This window comes from Pongo pygmaeus, chromosome 18, assembly GCF_028885625.2.
Source record: "Pongo pygmaeus isolate AG05252 chromosome 18, NHGRI_mPonPyg2-v2.0_pri, whole genome shotgun sequence".
Lineage (NCBI taxonomy): Eukaryota > Metazoa > Chordata > Mammalia > Primates > Hominidae > Pongo > Pongo pygmaeus.
The window spans coordinates 30,014,068-30,032,444 of NC_072391.2; the positions used below are offsets into that span (position 1 = coordinate 30,014,068).

Sequence of the window (18,377 nt, forward strand, 5' to 3'; positions counted from 1 at the left end):
TCCTGACCCACCCCCCCTCAGCCCCTGGCAACCACTAATGTGTTTTCCATTTCCATAGTTATGCAATTTCAAGTATGTTACATAAATGGAGTCACGGGGTGTGTACTCTGGGAACTGGCTTTTTTCACTCTAGGGCTTGGATTTTATTCTAAGTCAGAGATGCTTCTCTAATGAGCTGTGAACCCCTTGGGGATCTGCGGCCCCTGTGAAGAAGCCCTTTAGGAGCCAGGGGGTATTGGATGTGTGAGCTGGCCCTGGCCTCATTTCTGATTTTAAAATGGCTCTGGCTGTGATGTGGGGAAGAGGCAGGGTGAGCCTCATCTGCAGCAACTGCTAACTGCCCCCCAGACTTCTCAAAAATTTGCCACTCCCCTGCTCAAAGAGCCTCAAAAGCTGCCCACTGCTTAGAGGACAGGCCTTTGACCTGAGGTCCTCACTTGGGCTTCAGGGATTCTGTGAACCCCTAAAATGGAATGCAGAATTAAGTGTATGCGCATTGCCCGAAACAGGGTTTGGGGTTTGCATTAGACACTCAGATAGGTCATTGACCCCCAAAACACTAGGGACTCTGACTTCTAGACAGATAGTAGTTAAGAACCAAAGCTTTGGAGCTTGAGTGCTGGATTTAAGATCCATGACTGTCACAGCTGTGCAACCTCAGACAAATCACTCAGCCTTTCTGTGCCTTGGTTTCCTCATCTGAAAATGGAGAAAATAATATTACTTATCATAGAGTATTAAATGCATTCATATATGTAAAAGGTGTAAAAGAAAACTTGGCATGTGGTAAACTCTCTGTGTTTAAGCGAATGGTGAGGCTGCCCAGTATAGGAAGGCAGAGCTTTCTAGGTAAAGACTTTCTAGGCCTCCTGGGATTCTCAGGCCCTCTCTGTGTTGGTTGTTGTCATATATGACAGCAGTATTCCTATCAAAGGGATGCCACGTTGTGGTTGCACACTGCACTTAGATCTAGTTGATTGACAGCACTGTTCAATTCAACTATGTCCTTACTGATTTCTGCCTGCTGGATCTGTCGATTACCAAAAGAGTTGAAGTAATAGTAATAATACTATTATTATCCAATAATAGTATTATTCAGAATAATCACAGATTTCTCTATTTCTCCTTGCTGCTCTCAGTTTTTGCCTTACATATTTTGACTCTTTGTTGGTAGTTGCATACACATTAAGGATTGTTATTTACATCTTCTTGGATAATTAACTCCTGAATCATTATATAGTGCCACTTTTTTTTAATTTAAAAATTTTATTTTTTATTTTTTGAGACAGGATCTTTCTGTGTTGCCCAGGCTGGAGTGCAGTGGCATGAACACAGCCCACTGCAGCCTTAAGTGGGCTCAAGTGATCCTCCTGCCTCAGCCTTCCCAGTAGCTGGGGCTACAGGCATGTGCCACCTCTAATAACTTTTCTTTAATTTACAATAGTATTAGTTTGTTCTCACGCTGCTCTAAGGACATGCCCAAGACTGGGTAATTTATAAAGGAAAGAGATTTGACTCACAGTTCTGCAGGGCTGGGGAGGCTTCAGGAAACTTATAATCATGACGGAAAGGGAAGCAAAGACATCCTTTTTCACATGACGTCAGGAAGGAGACGGGCCAAGAAAAGCGGGGGAAAGCTCTTTATAAAACCATCAGATCTCATGAGAACTCACTCACTGTCACGAAAACAGCATGGGGGAACTGCTCGCATAATCTAATCACCTCCCACGAGGTCCTTCCCCCAACACGTGGGGATTACAATTCATATTACAATTCAGGATGAGATTTGGGTGGGGACACAGAGCCAGACCATATCACATTATTATTAATTTGTGCCTTCTCTCTTATTTTTTTGATTCGCCTAGGTAGAGATTTATCAATTTCATTGATCTTTTCAAAGAACCAATTTTTAATTTCATTGATGATGTATGCTCCAATTTTGTATTTTTTTCTTCTGCTTGTTTTAGACATATATTGCTTTTCTGTTTCTAGTACTCTAGATGGAAACAGATTATTGATTTTAGAACTTTCTTTCTAAGATATACATTCAATAATATAAATTTCCCTCTAAGCACTGCTTTTGCTACATCTCACAGATTTTGATAGGCTATATTTTCATTTTTATTTAGTTAAAAATATTTTTAATTTCTCTTGTGATTTCTTCTTTGATCTATATGTTATTCGGAAGTGTGTTTTTAAATCTCCAAATACTTGGAAATTTTCTGGCTTTCTTCCTGCTAGTGACTTCTAATTTGAATCCATTGTGTCCTAAGAGCATATTTTGTAGATTTCTAATATTTTAAATCTCTTAAGGTTGTTTTATGTCCCAGAATGTGGTCTGTCTTGGTGATTATTCCACGTGAACTTGAGGAGAATGTATATTCTGCTGTTGTGAGATGTAACATTCTATAAATGGATACCTCTGTTAATATGACCTCAGGTGACTCTTTTTTTTTTTTTTTTTTTTTTTAAGTTGCTGCTTCACCATTGGCTTTTGGAGATTTTGCAGATGATAAAATCCCCAGGACTTTTCTGCTGCTCAGTCAGATTTTCTTATCCTACACTTGCGGAACTGTTGTTTGAAATTGACAAGCAGGATGGCCAACTCTGCTCGGCTCATTTTATTTCATCTTATTGGGTTCAGCCTGCAGTTTTAGGAGATGAGATTGAAGGAACTGGTATACTGGAATCCACGGTGGGCTCAGAAGCAAACAAACGTGGGTTCTGATTCTAGCTCTGACCTTTTACCAGCTGTGGGACCTGGTGGATGGGTTATTTGGCCTCTCTGGCCTCACTTTCCTTAGCTAGACAGTTGGGATAACAGCCTACCTTTCAGGATTCTTGTGTGGATTCGGTAAGGTAATACTTCTAAAGCACCTAGCAAAGTGTCAAGTACAAGGTAAGTGCTGGGCAAGCAGGGATTTTGTTCACACAAAGCCTTGACTCAACATAAGGAGGCTGTTTCCAATGGCTGTGCTTAACTGAGACCTGAGAGTGATTGCTTCATCTGTGGCGGGATACAGGCTGAAACTGCCTAGCAACATGTCAGAGGTGGGGTGTTCGCAGGACATCCTTGTCCACGTTGGCAGTTGAGCTTGGCAGGTGACCCCTGAGACCCCTTCCAACTCCACCACTTCAGGAATCTCTTTTTTTTTCTGAGACGGAGTCTCGCTTTGTCGCCCAGGCTGGAGTGCAATGGCTCAATCTCGGCTCACTGCAAGCTCCACCTCCTGGGTTCACACCATTCTCCTGCCTCAGCCTCCTGAGTAGCTGGGACTACAGGCACCTGCCACCACGCCCAGCTAATTTTTTGTATTTTTAGTAGAGACTGGGTTTCACCATGTTAGCCAGGATGGTCTCGATCTCCTGACCTCATGATCCGCCCGCCTCAGCCTCCCGAAGTGCTGGGATTACAGGCGTGAGCCACCACGCCCAGCCAGGAGTCTCTTGATTTAGAATGGGAACTTGAAATCATCTCCCCTTGCCGTGTACTTGACCATGATAACCTGGCACTTATCTTTTTAATTCTTTTACTCACCTGCATCTTTGTTCTTTTTGCCTCTGATGTTCAGGGAAGCCTCTTCTCCCACTGCATCTGTGATTTCTTCTGAAATGTAGCACCCACGCATCCCCGAGAAGCTAGCTGCGGCATGTGTGTGTGTGCACATGGGCGTGCGTAAGTCTGGGTGTGCCTTCCACAACAGATTAAGGATATCAATCCTGACGCCACGCTGGGATGTTTTAGTGAATCTTGACTGGGTTGTCAACTCCCCTGTTTCCCTTTGGAGGACTTTACCATGAAAGTCTTCTGCTGTGTGACTTTGGACAGGTGTCTTGGCCTCTCTGTTTCTCTTTATTCATAATTGAGGCTAAAGTGATACCTTTGCCATCTCTGCCACAGGATACTGTGGCCATCTGTGTAGTTGTGAGAGTAAAAGTTACTAGGACTTGCCGAGGAAATCAGTGTCGGGAACCCACCACCCCATTCCCACCCCTCCTTTACTTGAGACTTTACTTTTGTAACTCTCAGCAAGGAAGACGAGTTTGATCTTTGAGCCGATATGGAGCCTTCCCCAAGAGAGAGCTTTGCAGCCTCATGCTGAGCCAGTTAGGGGCCCCACATCATGTCCAAAATGAATTTAATCAACAAACAGTTACTGAACACGTCCTATGTGCCAGGCGCCGTTGTAGATACTGGGGACTCGGCAGTGAATGGGACAGACCCTGGCTGTCAGGATGACAGACAATTTAAAAAGGGACAGATGTCCCACACTGGCTTGTCCTTTGCACCCCCGGCACTTCGTGAGGAGTAGCGGCCAGTTCCTGTATATAGACTGGCCCTTGGTGTACATTTGTCTGACGTTTCCAAATGATTTATGCATCCTTGGCAGGAACCCAGGAAAAGACATGCTGTGCTCTTCTCAGGCATTGTTTCAGGGAGATGATGTTGGGGATTTGTCCCATTCCTGTTGGTGAGTTTAGATCACTTGGTGAAGGTGGTGTCTGCCAGGTTTCTGTATTGTAACGTTCATTGATATGTATTTTCACTCATTAGTTAATATACAATACAAGTTTTGCAGGGAGTTACTTTGAGGCTGTCATAGTAAAATAGAGCTTTCCCTTCTTCCCTGTTTATTTGTTTATTAGAGATGAAGTCTGACTCTGTTGCCCAGGCTGGAGTGTGGTGGTGTGATCATAGCTCACTGCAGCCTCCAACTCCCAGGCTCAAGCCATCCTCCTGCCTCAGCCTCCCAAGAAGCTGGGATTACAGGCACACACCACTGCACCCGGCCTCCTCCATTCATTGATCTATGTCAATACAGTCTCCTGGACTTTAACTCCAAGGGTTACAAGTGGATACCATAATATTCATTTTGATGCTCAAATTGTGCCCGTTTTATCCAGGTCAAGCTAGCTGCTGAGTACTTCCTTATTGTCTGGCACAAGAATTCCAAGCCTATCTGGTACTTTTCCTTCTCCTGGAATCAGCTATTTCTCTAAGGAGCTCTGGTTCCTTTCAGTACAGAATAGTATTTAGAAGCCAAGACCTGGTCACTAGGAAGGCATGATAATCAAATGTGATGAATGATCTTGGATTGCATCCTGGATGTATAAAGGGCATTATGGAGGCAATTAGCAAAACATAAATAGGGGCTGTGGATGAGATAGCGGTGACACATCACTGTTAATTTCCTGATTTCGATGGTTGTATTGTGGTTAGGCAGAGAATGTCCTTGTTTTTCTGACGTGCACACTGAGGTATTGGGGTAATTTATTCATTATGGAGATATGTGAGTGTGTGTATGTGTCTCATACACAGATGTTTCTTAATGATGGGGTTTTGTCCCCATAAACTCATCATAAGTTGAAAATATTATTAAGTCAGAAATGTACTTCATACTCCTAACCTACTGAACGTCATAGCTTAACCTAGCTTGGAACACTTGCATTAGCCTACAGTTGGGCAAAGTCATCTAACACAAAGCCTGTTTTGTTATAAAGTGTTGAATAGCTCGTGTAGTTTATGGAATACTGAGAGTGAAAAACAGAATGGTCGTATGGGTGCTCCAAGTACTGCTTCTACTGAACACACATTGATTTCGTACCATCGTGAATTAGGGAAAGAGAGGAAAAGCATGCGTAAGGGAGGAAGGGCTGGATACGGTGGCTCATGCCTGTAATCCCAGCACTTTGGGAGACCAAGGTGGGCAGATCGGTTGAACTCAGGAGTTCAAGACCAGCCTGGGCAACATAATGAGACCCCATCTCTATCAAAAATACAAACACTTAGCCAGGCCTCATGGTGCACATCTGTGGTCCCAGCTACTCAGGAGGCTGAGGTAGGAGGATTGCTTGAGCCCGGGAGGTGGAGGTTGCAGGGAGTCGAGATTGTGCCACTACACTCTAGCTTGGGTAACAGAGTAAACTCCGCGTCTCAAAAAAAAAAAAAAGGAAAGGGAGGAAGGTAAGATCCCTCCAGGTGAAGGGGACAGAGAGAGAAAAGGCGTGGAGGTGGGACTGAGTTTGGTGTGTTTAAGAAGTGCAGGTGGCAGCCGGGTGCGGTGGCTCATGCCTGTAATCCCAGCACTTTGGGAGGCCGAGGCAGATGGATCACCTGGGGTCAGGAGTTCAAGACCAGCCTGACCAGCATGGAGAAACCCTGTCTCTACTAAAAATACAAAATTAGTTGGGTGTGTGGCCCATGCCTGTAATCCCAGCTACTCAGGAGGCTGAGGCAGGAGAATCACTTGAACCCGGGAGGCAGAGGTTGCAGTGAGCCGAGATCGCGCCATTGCACTCCAGCCTGGGCAACAAGAGCGAAACTCTGTCTGAAAAAAATAAAATGAAATGAAATGAAATAAAATAAAATGTTAAAAAGAAGAAGAAGAAGAAGAAGAAGTGCAGGTGGCAGGCGTAGGATGCAATGGATACTGGGCCCAGGTGGAGAGGGAGGTGGAGCCCTGCTGGGGAGGACCTTCAAGTGTGCCCAAGTCACTCGGAGAGCGTCCAGCAGGGGCCTAGAGCTCCTGAGGTGGCCTTACGTTCTTATGGTGCCCCAGACACTGCACACAGTGCTTCAGAGGCAACACCCAGTTCCTGTTTGCTGCAAGCCTGTGAGGTTAGCCTTGGAACCATTCCTGTGCCACAGAAACACAGCCAGAGCACCAAAAGAGAAATGCTGTTAATGGCAAAGAACTACTCACTAGCAGAACAAAGCCTGGGAGCTGCTTTTTTTTAATAAGATCCCAGGAGAGAGACCCAAGCGGGAAGTGAAGGATGGGCACTTGAAACGTTGCAGAGAATATAACCCAGTGCGTGCTGTTTTCTTTTTTCTTTTTCTTTTTTTTTTTTTTTTTCTCTTTTTGCAACAGGGTCTCACTGTGTCGCCCAGCCTAGAGTGCAGTGGTGCCATCTCGGCTCACCACAACCTCCGCCTCCTAGGCTCAAGCGATTTTCCTGCCTCAGCCTCCTGAGTAGCTGGGACTACAGGCACGTGCCACTACCGCCCGGCTAATTTTTTTTGGTATTTTTGGTAGAGAAGGGTTTCACCATGTTGGCCAGGCTGGTTGTGAACTCCTAAAGTGCTGGGATTACAGATGTGAGCCACCACGCCCGGCCCCAGTACACACTTTTTGGAGGGTATTTGACGTTATGTACCAGGAGTGCTGGGGAAAAGTACACACTTGACTCCGTGAGATTCTGCTTCTTAGCATTTTTTTCTTTTCCTTTTTTTTTTTTTTTTTTTTTGAGACAGAGTCTCACTCTGTCACCCAGGCTGGAGTGCAATGGCATGGTCTCGGCTCACTGCAACCTCCGCCTCCTGGGTTCAAGCAGTTCTCCCACGTCAGCCTCCCGTGTAGCTGGGACTACAGGTGTGCGCCACCACACTCGGCTAATTTTTGTATTTTTAGTAGAGACAGGGTTTCACTATGTTGGCCAGGCTGGTCTCAAAACTCCTGACCTCGTGATCCACCCGCCTCGGCCTCCCAACTTTCTGTTTTCTTTTCTTTTCTTTCTTTTTTTTTTTTTTTTTTTTTTTTTTTTTATGACACGGTCTTGCTGGAGTGCAGTGGTACGATCTTGGCTTACTGCAGCCTTGACATCCCAGGCTCAAATGATCTTCCCACCTCAACCTCCCAAGTAGCTGGGATTACAGGCATGCACCACCGTGCCTGGCTGATTTTGTTTAATTTTTGTAGAGATGAGGTCTCACTCTGTTGCCCAGGCTGGTCTTGAACTCCTGGGCTCAAGCCATCCTCCCTCCTTAGCCTCCCAAAGTGCTGGGATTACAGGTGTGAGCCACCGCACCTGGCTTCTGAACATTTTTTCTTAATGATAATAGCTGGTGCTATCGGCTGAATGTGTTTCCCCAAATTCATATGTTGAAACTTCATCCCATTGTAGTCATATTAAGAGATGGGGCCTTTGGAGAAGTGATTAAGTCATGAGGGCTCTGCGGTTGGTCATGAATGGGATTAGTGCCCTTATGAAAAGGCTGAAGGAAGTGTGTTTGCCCCTTCTGTCATATGAAGACACAGCAGCATGGCATTATCTGTGAGGAATGGACTCTCGCCAGATCTGGATCTCCTAGTGTCGTGATCTTGGACTTCCCAGTCTCCAGAACTATGCATTAGAAAATTTATTTACTTATTATTTATTTATTTTGAGACGGAGTCTTGCTGTTGTCGCCCAGGCTGGAGTACAATGATGCGATCTCGACTCACTGCAACCTCTGCCTACCCCAGTTCAAGCGATTCTCCTGCCTCAGCCTCCAGAGTAGCTGGAATTACAGGTGCCCGCCACCACACTCGGCTAGTTTTTGTATTTTCAGTAGAGACGGGGTTTCTCCATGTTGGCCAGGCTGATCTCGAACTCCTGACCGCAGGTAATCCACCCACCTTGGCCCCCCAAAGTGCTGGAAATACAGGTGTGAGCCACTGTGTCTGGCCTGAATAATAAAATTTAAAACAATTTTTCAAAAATTCACCATGAGATCTCACTATGTTCCCTAGGCTGGTCTCAAACCCCTGGACTCCAAGTGATCCACCCCACCTTCCCGAGTAGCTGGGACTAGAGATACACACCATTGCACCCAATAGAGCAATACATTTCTGTTCTTTGTAAATTACCTGCTCTAAGGTATTTTTGTTATAGCAGCCTGTATGGACTAAGCTGACTTGTAATGTTACTTGAGACTTTAAAGTGTTCCGGTCACTGTTGGAGGGCTCTGTCTGTGTTAGCTCATTTAATCCCCACAACACCTCAATCAGATGGGGCTATTCTTAGTCCCACTTTATAGATAAGGAAACTGAGGCCCTGAAGCACAGCTTGCTCAAGGTTCACATCTAGTCAGTGACAGAGCAGGTATTTAAACCTCAGGAGATAATCAGAGAAACATGTGCAGAGGGTTGTCCAAGGAAGGCCACATCCAGAAGCATCTCCCAGGACAGTTGCTGTGTGGCTCACCCTCTGGACTTTGTGGATCTGAGTGTTGTTTCATGATTATAGAGAGAGCTCTGTGAACATGGAGGACCTGTTGTCGGCAGAGACACAAATGGCCAGGGCATGGCTGGGCGCAGTGGCTTAGGCCTGTGATCCCAGCACTTCGAGGAGACCAGAGGGGCAGATCATGAGGTCAGAAGTTCAAGACCAGCCTGGCCAACATGGTGAAACCCCGTCTCTACTAAAAATACAAAAATTAGCCAGGTGTGGTGGTGGGCATCTGTAATCCCAGCTACTCGGGAGGCTGAGGCAGGAGAATCGCTTGAACCCAGGAGGTGGAAGTTGCAGTGAGCTGAGATTGCACCACTGCACTCCAGCCTTGGAGACAGAGCGAGACTCTGTCTTGGAAAAACAAACAAGCAAACAAACAAATAAATGGCCAGGGCAGGGGAGGGTTGCGTGTTGAATAAGATGAACTCTGCTGGAAGCACAGGTCAGCACTAACCTGCTTCCTCTCTCTCCGCAGGTGCCTTGGCATCTCCCAATGGGGTGGCTTTGCTCTGGGCTCCTGTTCCCTGTGAGCTGCCTGGTCCTGCTGCAGGTGGCAAGCTCTGGTAAGTCACCACTTCTCAATCATTCATTTGTTGGCTATTAATGGTGTGCCAGGGTCCTGCAGTATGTCACCTGGCCTTATGGAGATTACACTACATTGGGAAAGGACAGCCAATGACAAGTGGCCCTGATTATCAGTAAATTCTAAAGATTGTTAGAAAGTGATGGGGCCGGTGCCGTGGCTCACTCCTGTAATCCCAGCACTTCGGGAGGCCGAGGCGGGAGGATCGCTTGAGCCCAGGAGTTCGAGGTCAGCTTGGGCAACATAGGGAGACCTTGTCTCTACAAATAATAAAAGTATTAGCCAGGTGTGGAGGTGCACACCTGTAGCCCCAGCTACTCAGGAGGCCGAGGTGGGAGGATCCCTTGAACTCAGGAGGTGAAGGCTGCAGTGAACTGTGATCGTGCCACTGCACTCCAGCCTGCGTAAGAAAGTGAGACCCTGTCTGAAAAAAAAAAGAGAAGGTGATGGGGAAAGAACACAGAACAGCATAAGAGGGGGTTGGGGAAGCTGGATGGAGTGGGGGGGATTGCAGTTTAAAGTAGAGAAGTCAGGGAAGGGCTCATTGAGCTGACTTGGAGGAAGCGGGAACCGTGCGGATATCTGGGGAAGGCTCATTCTTGGCAGAGAGGCCCTGCACTGAGCCTGGCGGGAGGGTTGAGCACAGGAGGGAATGTGGCGGAGGAGAGTGAGCAGCAGGAGGGAGCAGCGAAGGTCAGCAAAGTGACAGGGTGGCTGAATCAAAAAGGACCTTGCAATGTTTGAGCAGAGGATCCATATCATCCATTATGTTCCAAAGGACCCCTCAGGATGCCGTGTGGAGAAAGGATGAGGGTGGAAGCCAGGAGATCTGGAGGGAGGTCTGGAGTGGAGGAGATGAGAGGCTCTGGATCCCTCTGGGAGGCAGATTTGAGGACAGATTGGAATTGAGGTGAAAGAGAGAGAAAGAGAAGTGGCCAGGATGACTCCAAGATTTCTGACCTAAACTACTGGGAAGGACGCAGTTGTCATTTCTGAAATGCAGAAGGATGCCAGAAGAGAAGGTACTTTGGGGAGGGGCAGGAATCAGGAGTTAGTTTTGGACATGAGATAAGCTTGGAATATTTATTTGCTATCTAAGACAGCTCCTTAACATGGTAAGCCCTTATGCAAGTCATTATCAGCTGAGATGGGCATGGCACTGAGCGTGGGAGCATGGAGGCGCCCAAGGGTCAGGGGCTGGGTAGTCTCATGCTCAGGTGATTTAGCAAACTCAGTGTACATCCTGCCAGTTCCAGTCCTGCCGTGGCCACTGACAAGCTAGGAGGGTGCTGAAAGGAGATGGACCCCGATATCTCCTCCAGCCCATCCATCTCCTCTCTCCCATTGGCCAGACCCAACTGGAAACCAAAGGCCAAGGGTACCCAGTGATGAAGACTGTGGTATCAGCCTCTTGAGCACAGAGAGGGCAGAAAGGGGTGGAGACTAAGAGGGGCGCAGATAGTGGGCAAATGGGGAAGTGGCAGTTCCCCTAGCTCAAGGGCAGAGGCTTGGTGTGATGGAATGGCACTCCTTAAACTGATACATATTTTCCCTTTAATTTGGCCAAGAACAAGTTGTCAAGTTTGTGTAAGATAAAGGTGCACTTGGTTCATTCTTCTCTAACGGCCCCCTCACCCATGGGTATTTCTTCAGCTTCCACAGTCGTCCTGACACTAGCTGGGAAGCTCCAGCAGCCCTGGTCGTGGCCCCAGCTCTGTGGGCGCTGGCCCTCAACTTTGCTTGCGCTGTGGTTTTGTGCTATTCCCCTTGGTCCTGTTTGGGTGCAAGTCCCCCTCACGCATTGCGTTCCTGGCCGCTCAGGCTGCTCCTGTGTCTCCCCAGGGAACATGAAGGTCCTGCAGGAGCCCACCTGCGTCTCCGACTACTTGAGCATCTCTACTTGCGAGTGGAAGATGAATGGTCCCACCAATTGCAGCACCGAGCTCCGCCTGTTGTACCAGCTGGTTTTTCTGCTCTCCGAGTAAGCCTGCGCTGGAGCTGGAGGTTTGGGGAGGTTGTGCCCAAAGGGTTTGCCCCAAGAGTGAGCTGGGTCCAGGTGGTGCGCTGGAGCGCAGGATGCTGAGTAGGGTTTGCTGCTGTTTATATGGTGTTAGAGGGGAGGTCCCATCTCCGGGGACATGTTTTGTAGGATACAGTGGAGTGCATGGTGGGAGTGTTGGTCCACATGGCACATGGATACGGCTGGAATACTGGACTAGACCAGCAGTTCTCACACTTTTTGGTCTCAGGACCCTTTTTCACACTTAAAAATGAGTGAGGACCCAAAGGGCTTTGGTGTAGGTAACACATCGTTCTATATTTACCTAATTAGAACTTACAATGGAGAAATTTTGTAATTTTTAAAAAATTAAAACAATTTACAATTTTTTTTCGTATTGAAATGGAGGTCTCACTGTGTTGCCCAGGCTGCTCTCAAACTCCTGGGCTCCAGTGATCCTGCTGCCTCAGCCTCCCAAAGTGCTGGGATTACAGGTGTGAGCCGCTGTATCTGGCCCAAAATGGAGAAACTTTAAGTCACAACAACACGCAAGCCCACATTCAACAAATTGTCAGATCAATGACATGATCACAGGTCATGTAGCCTCTAGAAAATTCCACCGTATGCCAGTGTGAGAGAGTGAAAAGGCAAATAACATTCCTGTATTATGATGAAAAGAGTTTTACCTGGTGGGCCCAGACCACACTTTGAGAACCATTGGACTAGACCCTTGATTGAGGAGTACAGTGTTGAGAGTGGAGTTCTCTGTGATGGTGGATGGACCAGGGGACCTGGCATAGGAGTCAGGTGGTTCCCTGGGCTACTCCATGGTGCACATGCTTTGTTATACTGGTGCCCAGGACATAATCACGTACACAAGACACACAGTTACGGGGCAGACTGGGGATATACGGCATACCAGCATGCAGGGTACACCAGTAGAGGTGGTATTCCATGATTATTCTAAGGTAGATGGGCTGTGCTTTGTTTCCATTGGCTTAGTCCAGGGATTGGCAAACTATGGCCTGTGAGCCAAATCCAGCCCACTGCTTGTTTTTGTAAATAAAGTTTTATTGAAACACACTGGCTGCTTTTGTGCTACATCAGCAGAATTGAGTAGTTGTAACAGAAACTGCATGGCCCTCCTTTATGTTTTGTTTTGTTTTTTTTTTTCTTTGAGACAGAGTTTTGCTCTTGTTGCCCAGGCTGGAGTGCAGTGGCACAATCTTGGCTCACTGCAACCTCTGCCTCCCGGGTTCAAGCAATTCTCCTGTCTCAGCCTCCCGAGTAGTTGGGATTACTGGTGCCTGCCACCACACCTGGCTAATTTTTTGTATTTTTGGTAGAGACCAGTTTTCACCATGTTGGCCAAGCTGGTCTTGAACTCCTGAACTCAGGTGATCCACCTGCCTCAGACTCCCAAAGTGCTGGGATTACAGGCATGAGCCACTGAGCCCGGGCTCCTCCTTTATCTTAATTGAAATAATTCAGAAATGGAAAGTCAAATACTGCATGTTCTCACTTATAAGTAAGAGTTAAATAATGTGTACACATGGGCATTATTCCATGTACAATGGAATAACAAACATTGAAGACTTGGGAGGGTGGGAGAGGGGTGAGGGAAGAGAAGTTACTTAATGGGCATAGTGTACACCATTAGGGTGACGGACCCACCAAAACCCCAGACTTCACCACTATGCAGCATATCCAGTGAGAACAGATCTGGGGCTTCCATCAAAATTGCACTTGTAAGGCCGGGCGCTGCGGTGGCTCGCGGCTATAATCCCAGCACTTTGGGAGGCTGAGGTGGGCAGATCACTTGAGGTCAGGAGTTCAAGACCAGCCTGGCCAACGTGGTGAAGCTCCGTCTCTACTAAAAATACAATTAACTGGGTGAAGTGGTGCACACCTGTAATCCCAGCTACTAGGGAGGCTGAGGCAGGAGAATTGCTTCAGCCCAGGAGGTGGAGGTTGCAGTGAGCCGAGATCACATCACTGTACTCCAGCCTGGGTGATAGAGTGAGACTTTGTCTCAGGAAAAAAAAAAAAAAAAAACAAAAAAACCACACTTGTACCCGCTAAATTTATACAAATAACTGAAAAAAAAAAAAAAAGGAAATTGTGTGGCCTTTGAAGTCCAAAATACTAACTATCTGGCCTGTTACAGAAAAAGTTTGCAGACCCCTGGCCTAGCCCATGAGATGTGGGTTGGCTGTTAAGGTGGAACATTGGAATTATCCTACAATGGCCAAACTGTGCGACGCAGAGCTTATGTTGTTCTAAATTAATTAGTGCCACCAGTTCTTCCCTTTCATGGGCTTTCAGGGACAAGCTGAGTCCCAGGACCAGGGCCGGCAGCTAGGCAGGTGTGAGGAGCAGCCCTGGTGCATGTGGTAAGAGGCTGTGGCCAGCAAGAGAGGCAACCCTGGTCGGCTGCCCCAGCACACCCTGGCCGCTCCCAAGCCCCCAGATCTGTCCTCACATCCGTGATCGGGAAGCTGGAAGAGTCTGATGCGGTTCCTGGAGGCATGTCCCGGACACAGCTGTGGGGCCCAGCCAGCCTACAGGTGACCGGCCTAACCCAGCCCCTGCGTCTGCAGAACCCACACGTGTGTCCCCGAGAACAATGGAGGCGCGGGGTGCGTGTGCCACCTGCTCATGGATGACATGGTCAGTGCAGACAACTATACGCTGGACCTGTGGGCTGGGCAGCAGCTGCTGTGGAAGGGCTCCTTCAAGCCCAGCGAGCATGGTGAGCAGGACGGAGTGCGGCAGGGGTGGGTGGGTGTGTTCCCACAGCTGCCTGGGCTGAGGGTGGGGGGGGAGGGGAGGAAGTGGGGTCACAGCAACAGCAGGAGGAAGCTGCCTGTATTTTCCCGAATCTGATGGGATTCCTGCCCCTGCCTGGGCCTCAGTCCTCCCACCTTTGAAACGGAGCTGGGCGCAGTAGACCACCAAGCCCCCTTCAGCCCAGCTGTTTCCACCCCTGACCTTAAGTGCTCAGGAAGGCGTATTGAGATGAGGCGTGCTTGCTGGAAGGCATGCCTGCTGCTGATTGAAAACCGAACTGGGAACAGTCTTTCCGTGTCTACTGGTCAGCTGCCGCGGCTTTGGATGGTCTTGACCGTGGGCGGCTGACCTTCTCCTGGTACCTGGAGTCCCTGCAGGAATCCCCCGTGAGCTTGCTGGGGTGTGGTGACAGGAGTTTAAAACATGCGTTATATTCCGGTGATACGTGATATAACATGCATCACAGGAATATAAACCTGAGGTCTCATGGATATGATTGCTTCAAAGGAGACCGAGTTTTAAAACAGATGAATCAAAGTAAAGAAAAATACTCAGTAAATCATCATAAAGTACAGAGATGTGGCCAAAGGTGTGAAGGATGCAGCTGTAAAAGCTGAAGTTTGAGGCCGCGTGTGGTGGTTCACGCCTATAATCCCAGCACTTTGGGAGGCCAAGCCAGAGAGATCACCTGAGGTCAGGAGTTCGAGACCAGCCTGGACAACATGGTAAAACCCCGTCTGTACTAAAAATACAAAAAATTAGTCTGGCATGGTGGCAGGCGTCTGCAATCCCAGCTACTTGGGAGGCTGAGGAAGGAGAATGGCTTGAACCCAGGAGGAGAAGGTTGCAGTGAGCTTAGATCATGCTACTGCCCTCCAGCCTGGGCGACAGAGCGAGATTACGTCTCAAAAAATAAATAAATAAATAAAAAATAAAAATAAAAAAATTTTCAAAAAGGCTGAAGTTTGGGTTACTTTGGCTCATACACTTTGCCTTCACTGTAGAAAGGTGGTTAATAAAGACCAGGCACGGTGGCTCATGCCTGGAATCCCAGCACTTTGGGAGCCCAAGGCAGGCAGATCACTTGAGCCCTGGGCGACTGAGGCTGCAGTGAGCTGTGATTGTGCCACTGCACTCCAGCCTGGGCAACAGAGGGGGACCCTGTCTCAAAAAAGAAAAAAAAAGGTAATTAATAAACACTAAAGTTCTATGTAGAATTTTAGCAACATTATCGTTATTATAATCATCTGTGCTATGGCTCTGAATCTGTGTGGTGCTCCAGAAGTATGCTACAGAGGTTTTGTCGACCAAAAATCTGGGTGGTGGCTGTGGGTTGCAGGCCGGGGCTGGGCTGGGTGATGGGGGAGTCACTGCATAGATCCTCACATAGAGGCCGCTTCTCCCGCAGTGAAACCCAGGGCCCCAGGAAACCTCACAGTTCACACCAATGTCTCCGACACTCTGCTGCTGACCTGGAGCAACCCGTATCCCCCTGACAATTACCTGTATAATCATCTCACCTATGCAGTCAACATTTGGAGTGAAAACGACCCGGCAGATGTGAGTGGGCATGCTTTGATGTTTTTATGTGACCTCTGGGGAACAGGGTGAGTGACCAGCAGAGGCCCAGTCCCTGGAGCCAGGAGCCTGGGAGGCAAGCCCTGGGGCTGGATAGCAAATCCCAGGAGCTAGAGACCTGGCTTTTCACCTGGCTCTGCCCCAGTCAAGTCCCTTTGCTTCCTGGCCCCCCACCCCTCACATCAGAGAAGGGGAGTTATTTCTGCATGCCGCTCCTCCTCTGTAAAGGTAGGGCTGTGGGCCGCGTCTGTGTTTCCCAGTTTGGGGGACGCAAGCAATCGTAGGTGGCACATTGACAGTTCACTTGAGTAGCCCTATTATTGAAGAGAATAATACTGACTCAAGAGAGAGTGACCCGTGTCAGTTCCCTTTTGAGGCCAACCGGTTAAGGAGGAAGTCTCTGTAGAGCTGACTCGTTTACTAATTCCTCTTAATGAAGAGAGCAGAGGCCACACCCCAGGCTTAGACTTTCCCAAGAAAACAAGATCAGTTTGTTGGTTGTTCCCCATGGAAGCTGGTCCTGACATTCCCTTCACAGTAGTGGTGGTGGAGTTTTTGTTGTTGTTGTTTGTTTGTTTTGAGACAGAGTCTCACTCTGTCACCCAGGGTGGAACGCAGTGGCGTGATCTTGGCTCACTGCAACCTCTGCCTCCTGGGTTCTAGCGATTCTCCTGCCTCAGCCTCCTGAGCAGCCGGGACTACAGGCACCTGCCACCGTGCCTAGCTAATTTTTGTATTTTTAGTAGAGATGGGGTTTCACTGTGTTGGCCAGGCTGATCTCAAACTCCTGACCTCAGGTGATCCACCCGCCTCGGCCTCCCAAAGTGCTGGGATTACAGGGTGTGAGCCACCGCACCTGGCCAGTGGAGTTCCTTCTTAAATACATGTATTGACATCTTTAAAAAGAGCAAGAGGATTTACAGGAAACATTCAGGTCAATAATGGCAGGGGCCATCCACAGTGGGTGGCTGAGTCCCCCTATTTTTGCTGCCGGTGTGCGAGGAGGTCATTTCCTGCCACCCATGTTTCCCCACCCTGAATCCACCTTCCTCACATTCCCATTGGAGGGACAATCTCTGGACATGTGGGACCTGGGGTCCCACAGGGCTGCATTCCAATGCCTGCTCTGCCACTTGCCAGCTGTGTGATGTTGGGCGTATCCCATAACCTCTTTGTGCCTCAGTTTCCTCATCTGTAACACAGGAGTGACAAGAGCACCCACCCACAGGGCTATGAGAGTACAAGGTGTGTGATACAGATGAGCTCCCCTGTTTGGCACGCATGTGTCCTAAAAGCCATGTACCCTTTCTCTTGACTGCCCCAAGCCACAGAGATCCCCATCTGCCCGCTGTCCCACACACTGGTTTGTCATTTGTTCCTTGAGGTTTGTGAGGGCCGGTTCTGTGCATCCCAGGGGCCCAGGCTGGGCCTGGTTGGCTCTCAGGGAGCAGGCACCCACCACCTTAAGCTCCCATGCTGGCGTTTGTCGCTGCTTCCTCTCAATCTGACCAAGCCAGGGGTGTTGATTTACATCTCTCAGGTCCGGTTTCCCCTTTGGCACTGGGCCAGGTATGGGGAAGGAGCAGGAATGGGGCAGTCGACTCATGCAGCAGAGGCTCAGAAAGCTGGGGGCGTGGGGGGAAGGAGTGCACAGATGCTAGAGAATGGGGCAAGTTTTGTTTGGTCAATAAATCTCCTTCTCATGCCCCAGGCCTGTGCAAGACCTACAGAGAGTCCCAAGGATAGGCTGGGGGGAAGAGAAAGGTACCACCTTTAGAGTCCAAAGATATGTTATTTAATATTTTCATATTTCTAGATCTCTGCCTTCAGGCATGGCTGGATCCAGCTTCTGGGAACCTGCCCAGCTCTGCGCCCTGCTTTATTCTGTACTGGCTTCATTTTTAGGCAGGCTCTTCCCTCATGTAGTGGCAGATATGCCTACTAGTTGGCTCCCGGCCTGCATCCCAAAGCCACAGTGGGAAAAGGGTTTTTCTTCTTGATGACTCTAGTAAGAGTCCTGAGGCTGCTGCTCAGTGACCTGGCTTCGATCCTGTGCCAGCCTCTGAACCAATCACTGGCTGTGGGTGGAGAGAGGGTGCTGGTGGAGGGCCCTGTTTGCCCAGGGAGGAGTCACATACCTGCCTCTAGGGCTGCAAGTAGGCTCAGCTCCACCCAAACCAGATGAACTAAAAATAAGGCAGGAGTGGCTTCCCCAGGGGAAACTGGGGAAGAGGAAGCAGGGCTGTGCTGGCTAAAATGCCAGCCAGGTTTAAGACCTGGCACCAGATGCCAGTCATGGGATTGGATTGGTCAGCATGCCTGGGCTATGGCTTAGGGGCATGTTGGTGCTCAGGGATGCCAGAGGCCTCTGGATACCGGGTCTGAGGCAGAAGGATGAAGTCCAGCTTCTCTTGTGGGTGGAACAGTGGCAAC

At 48.6% G+C, this 18,377-nt stretch overlaps 1 protein-coding gene across 5 annotated transcripts in view; it reads left to right on the plus strand.

The window, feature by feature from the left end:
- The window catches only part of IL4R (interleukin 4 receptor), a 53,024-nt gene that overhangs the window by 18,941 nt on the left and 15,706 nt on the right, over positions 1 to 18,377 (plus strand). For 3 of the 5 annotated variants that reach the window (XM_054452703.2, XM_054452704.2, XM_054452705.2), the window contains exons 2-5: positions 9,470 to 9,557; positions 11,420 to 11,558; positions 14,177 to 14,328; positions 15,775 to 15,926. In XM_054452703.2, the coding sequence (XP_054308678.1) occupies positions 9,488 to 9,557; positions 11,420 to 11,558; positions 14,177 to 14,328; positions 15,775 to 15,926 (513 nt within the window). In that variant the 5' untranslated portion in view covers positions 9,470 to 9,487. Of the gene's footprint in view, positions 1 to 2,473; positions 2,718 to 8,367; positions 8,387 to 9,469; positions 9,558 to 11,419; positions 11,559 to 14,176; positions 14,329 to 15,774; positions 15,927 to 18,377 lie in introns of those variants that run through there. The other 2 variants (XM_054452702.2, XM_063654210.1) reach the window with 2 other exon arrangements.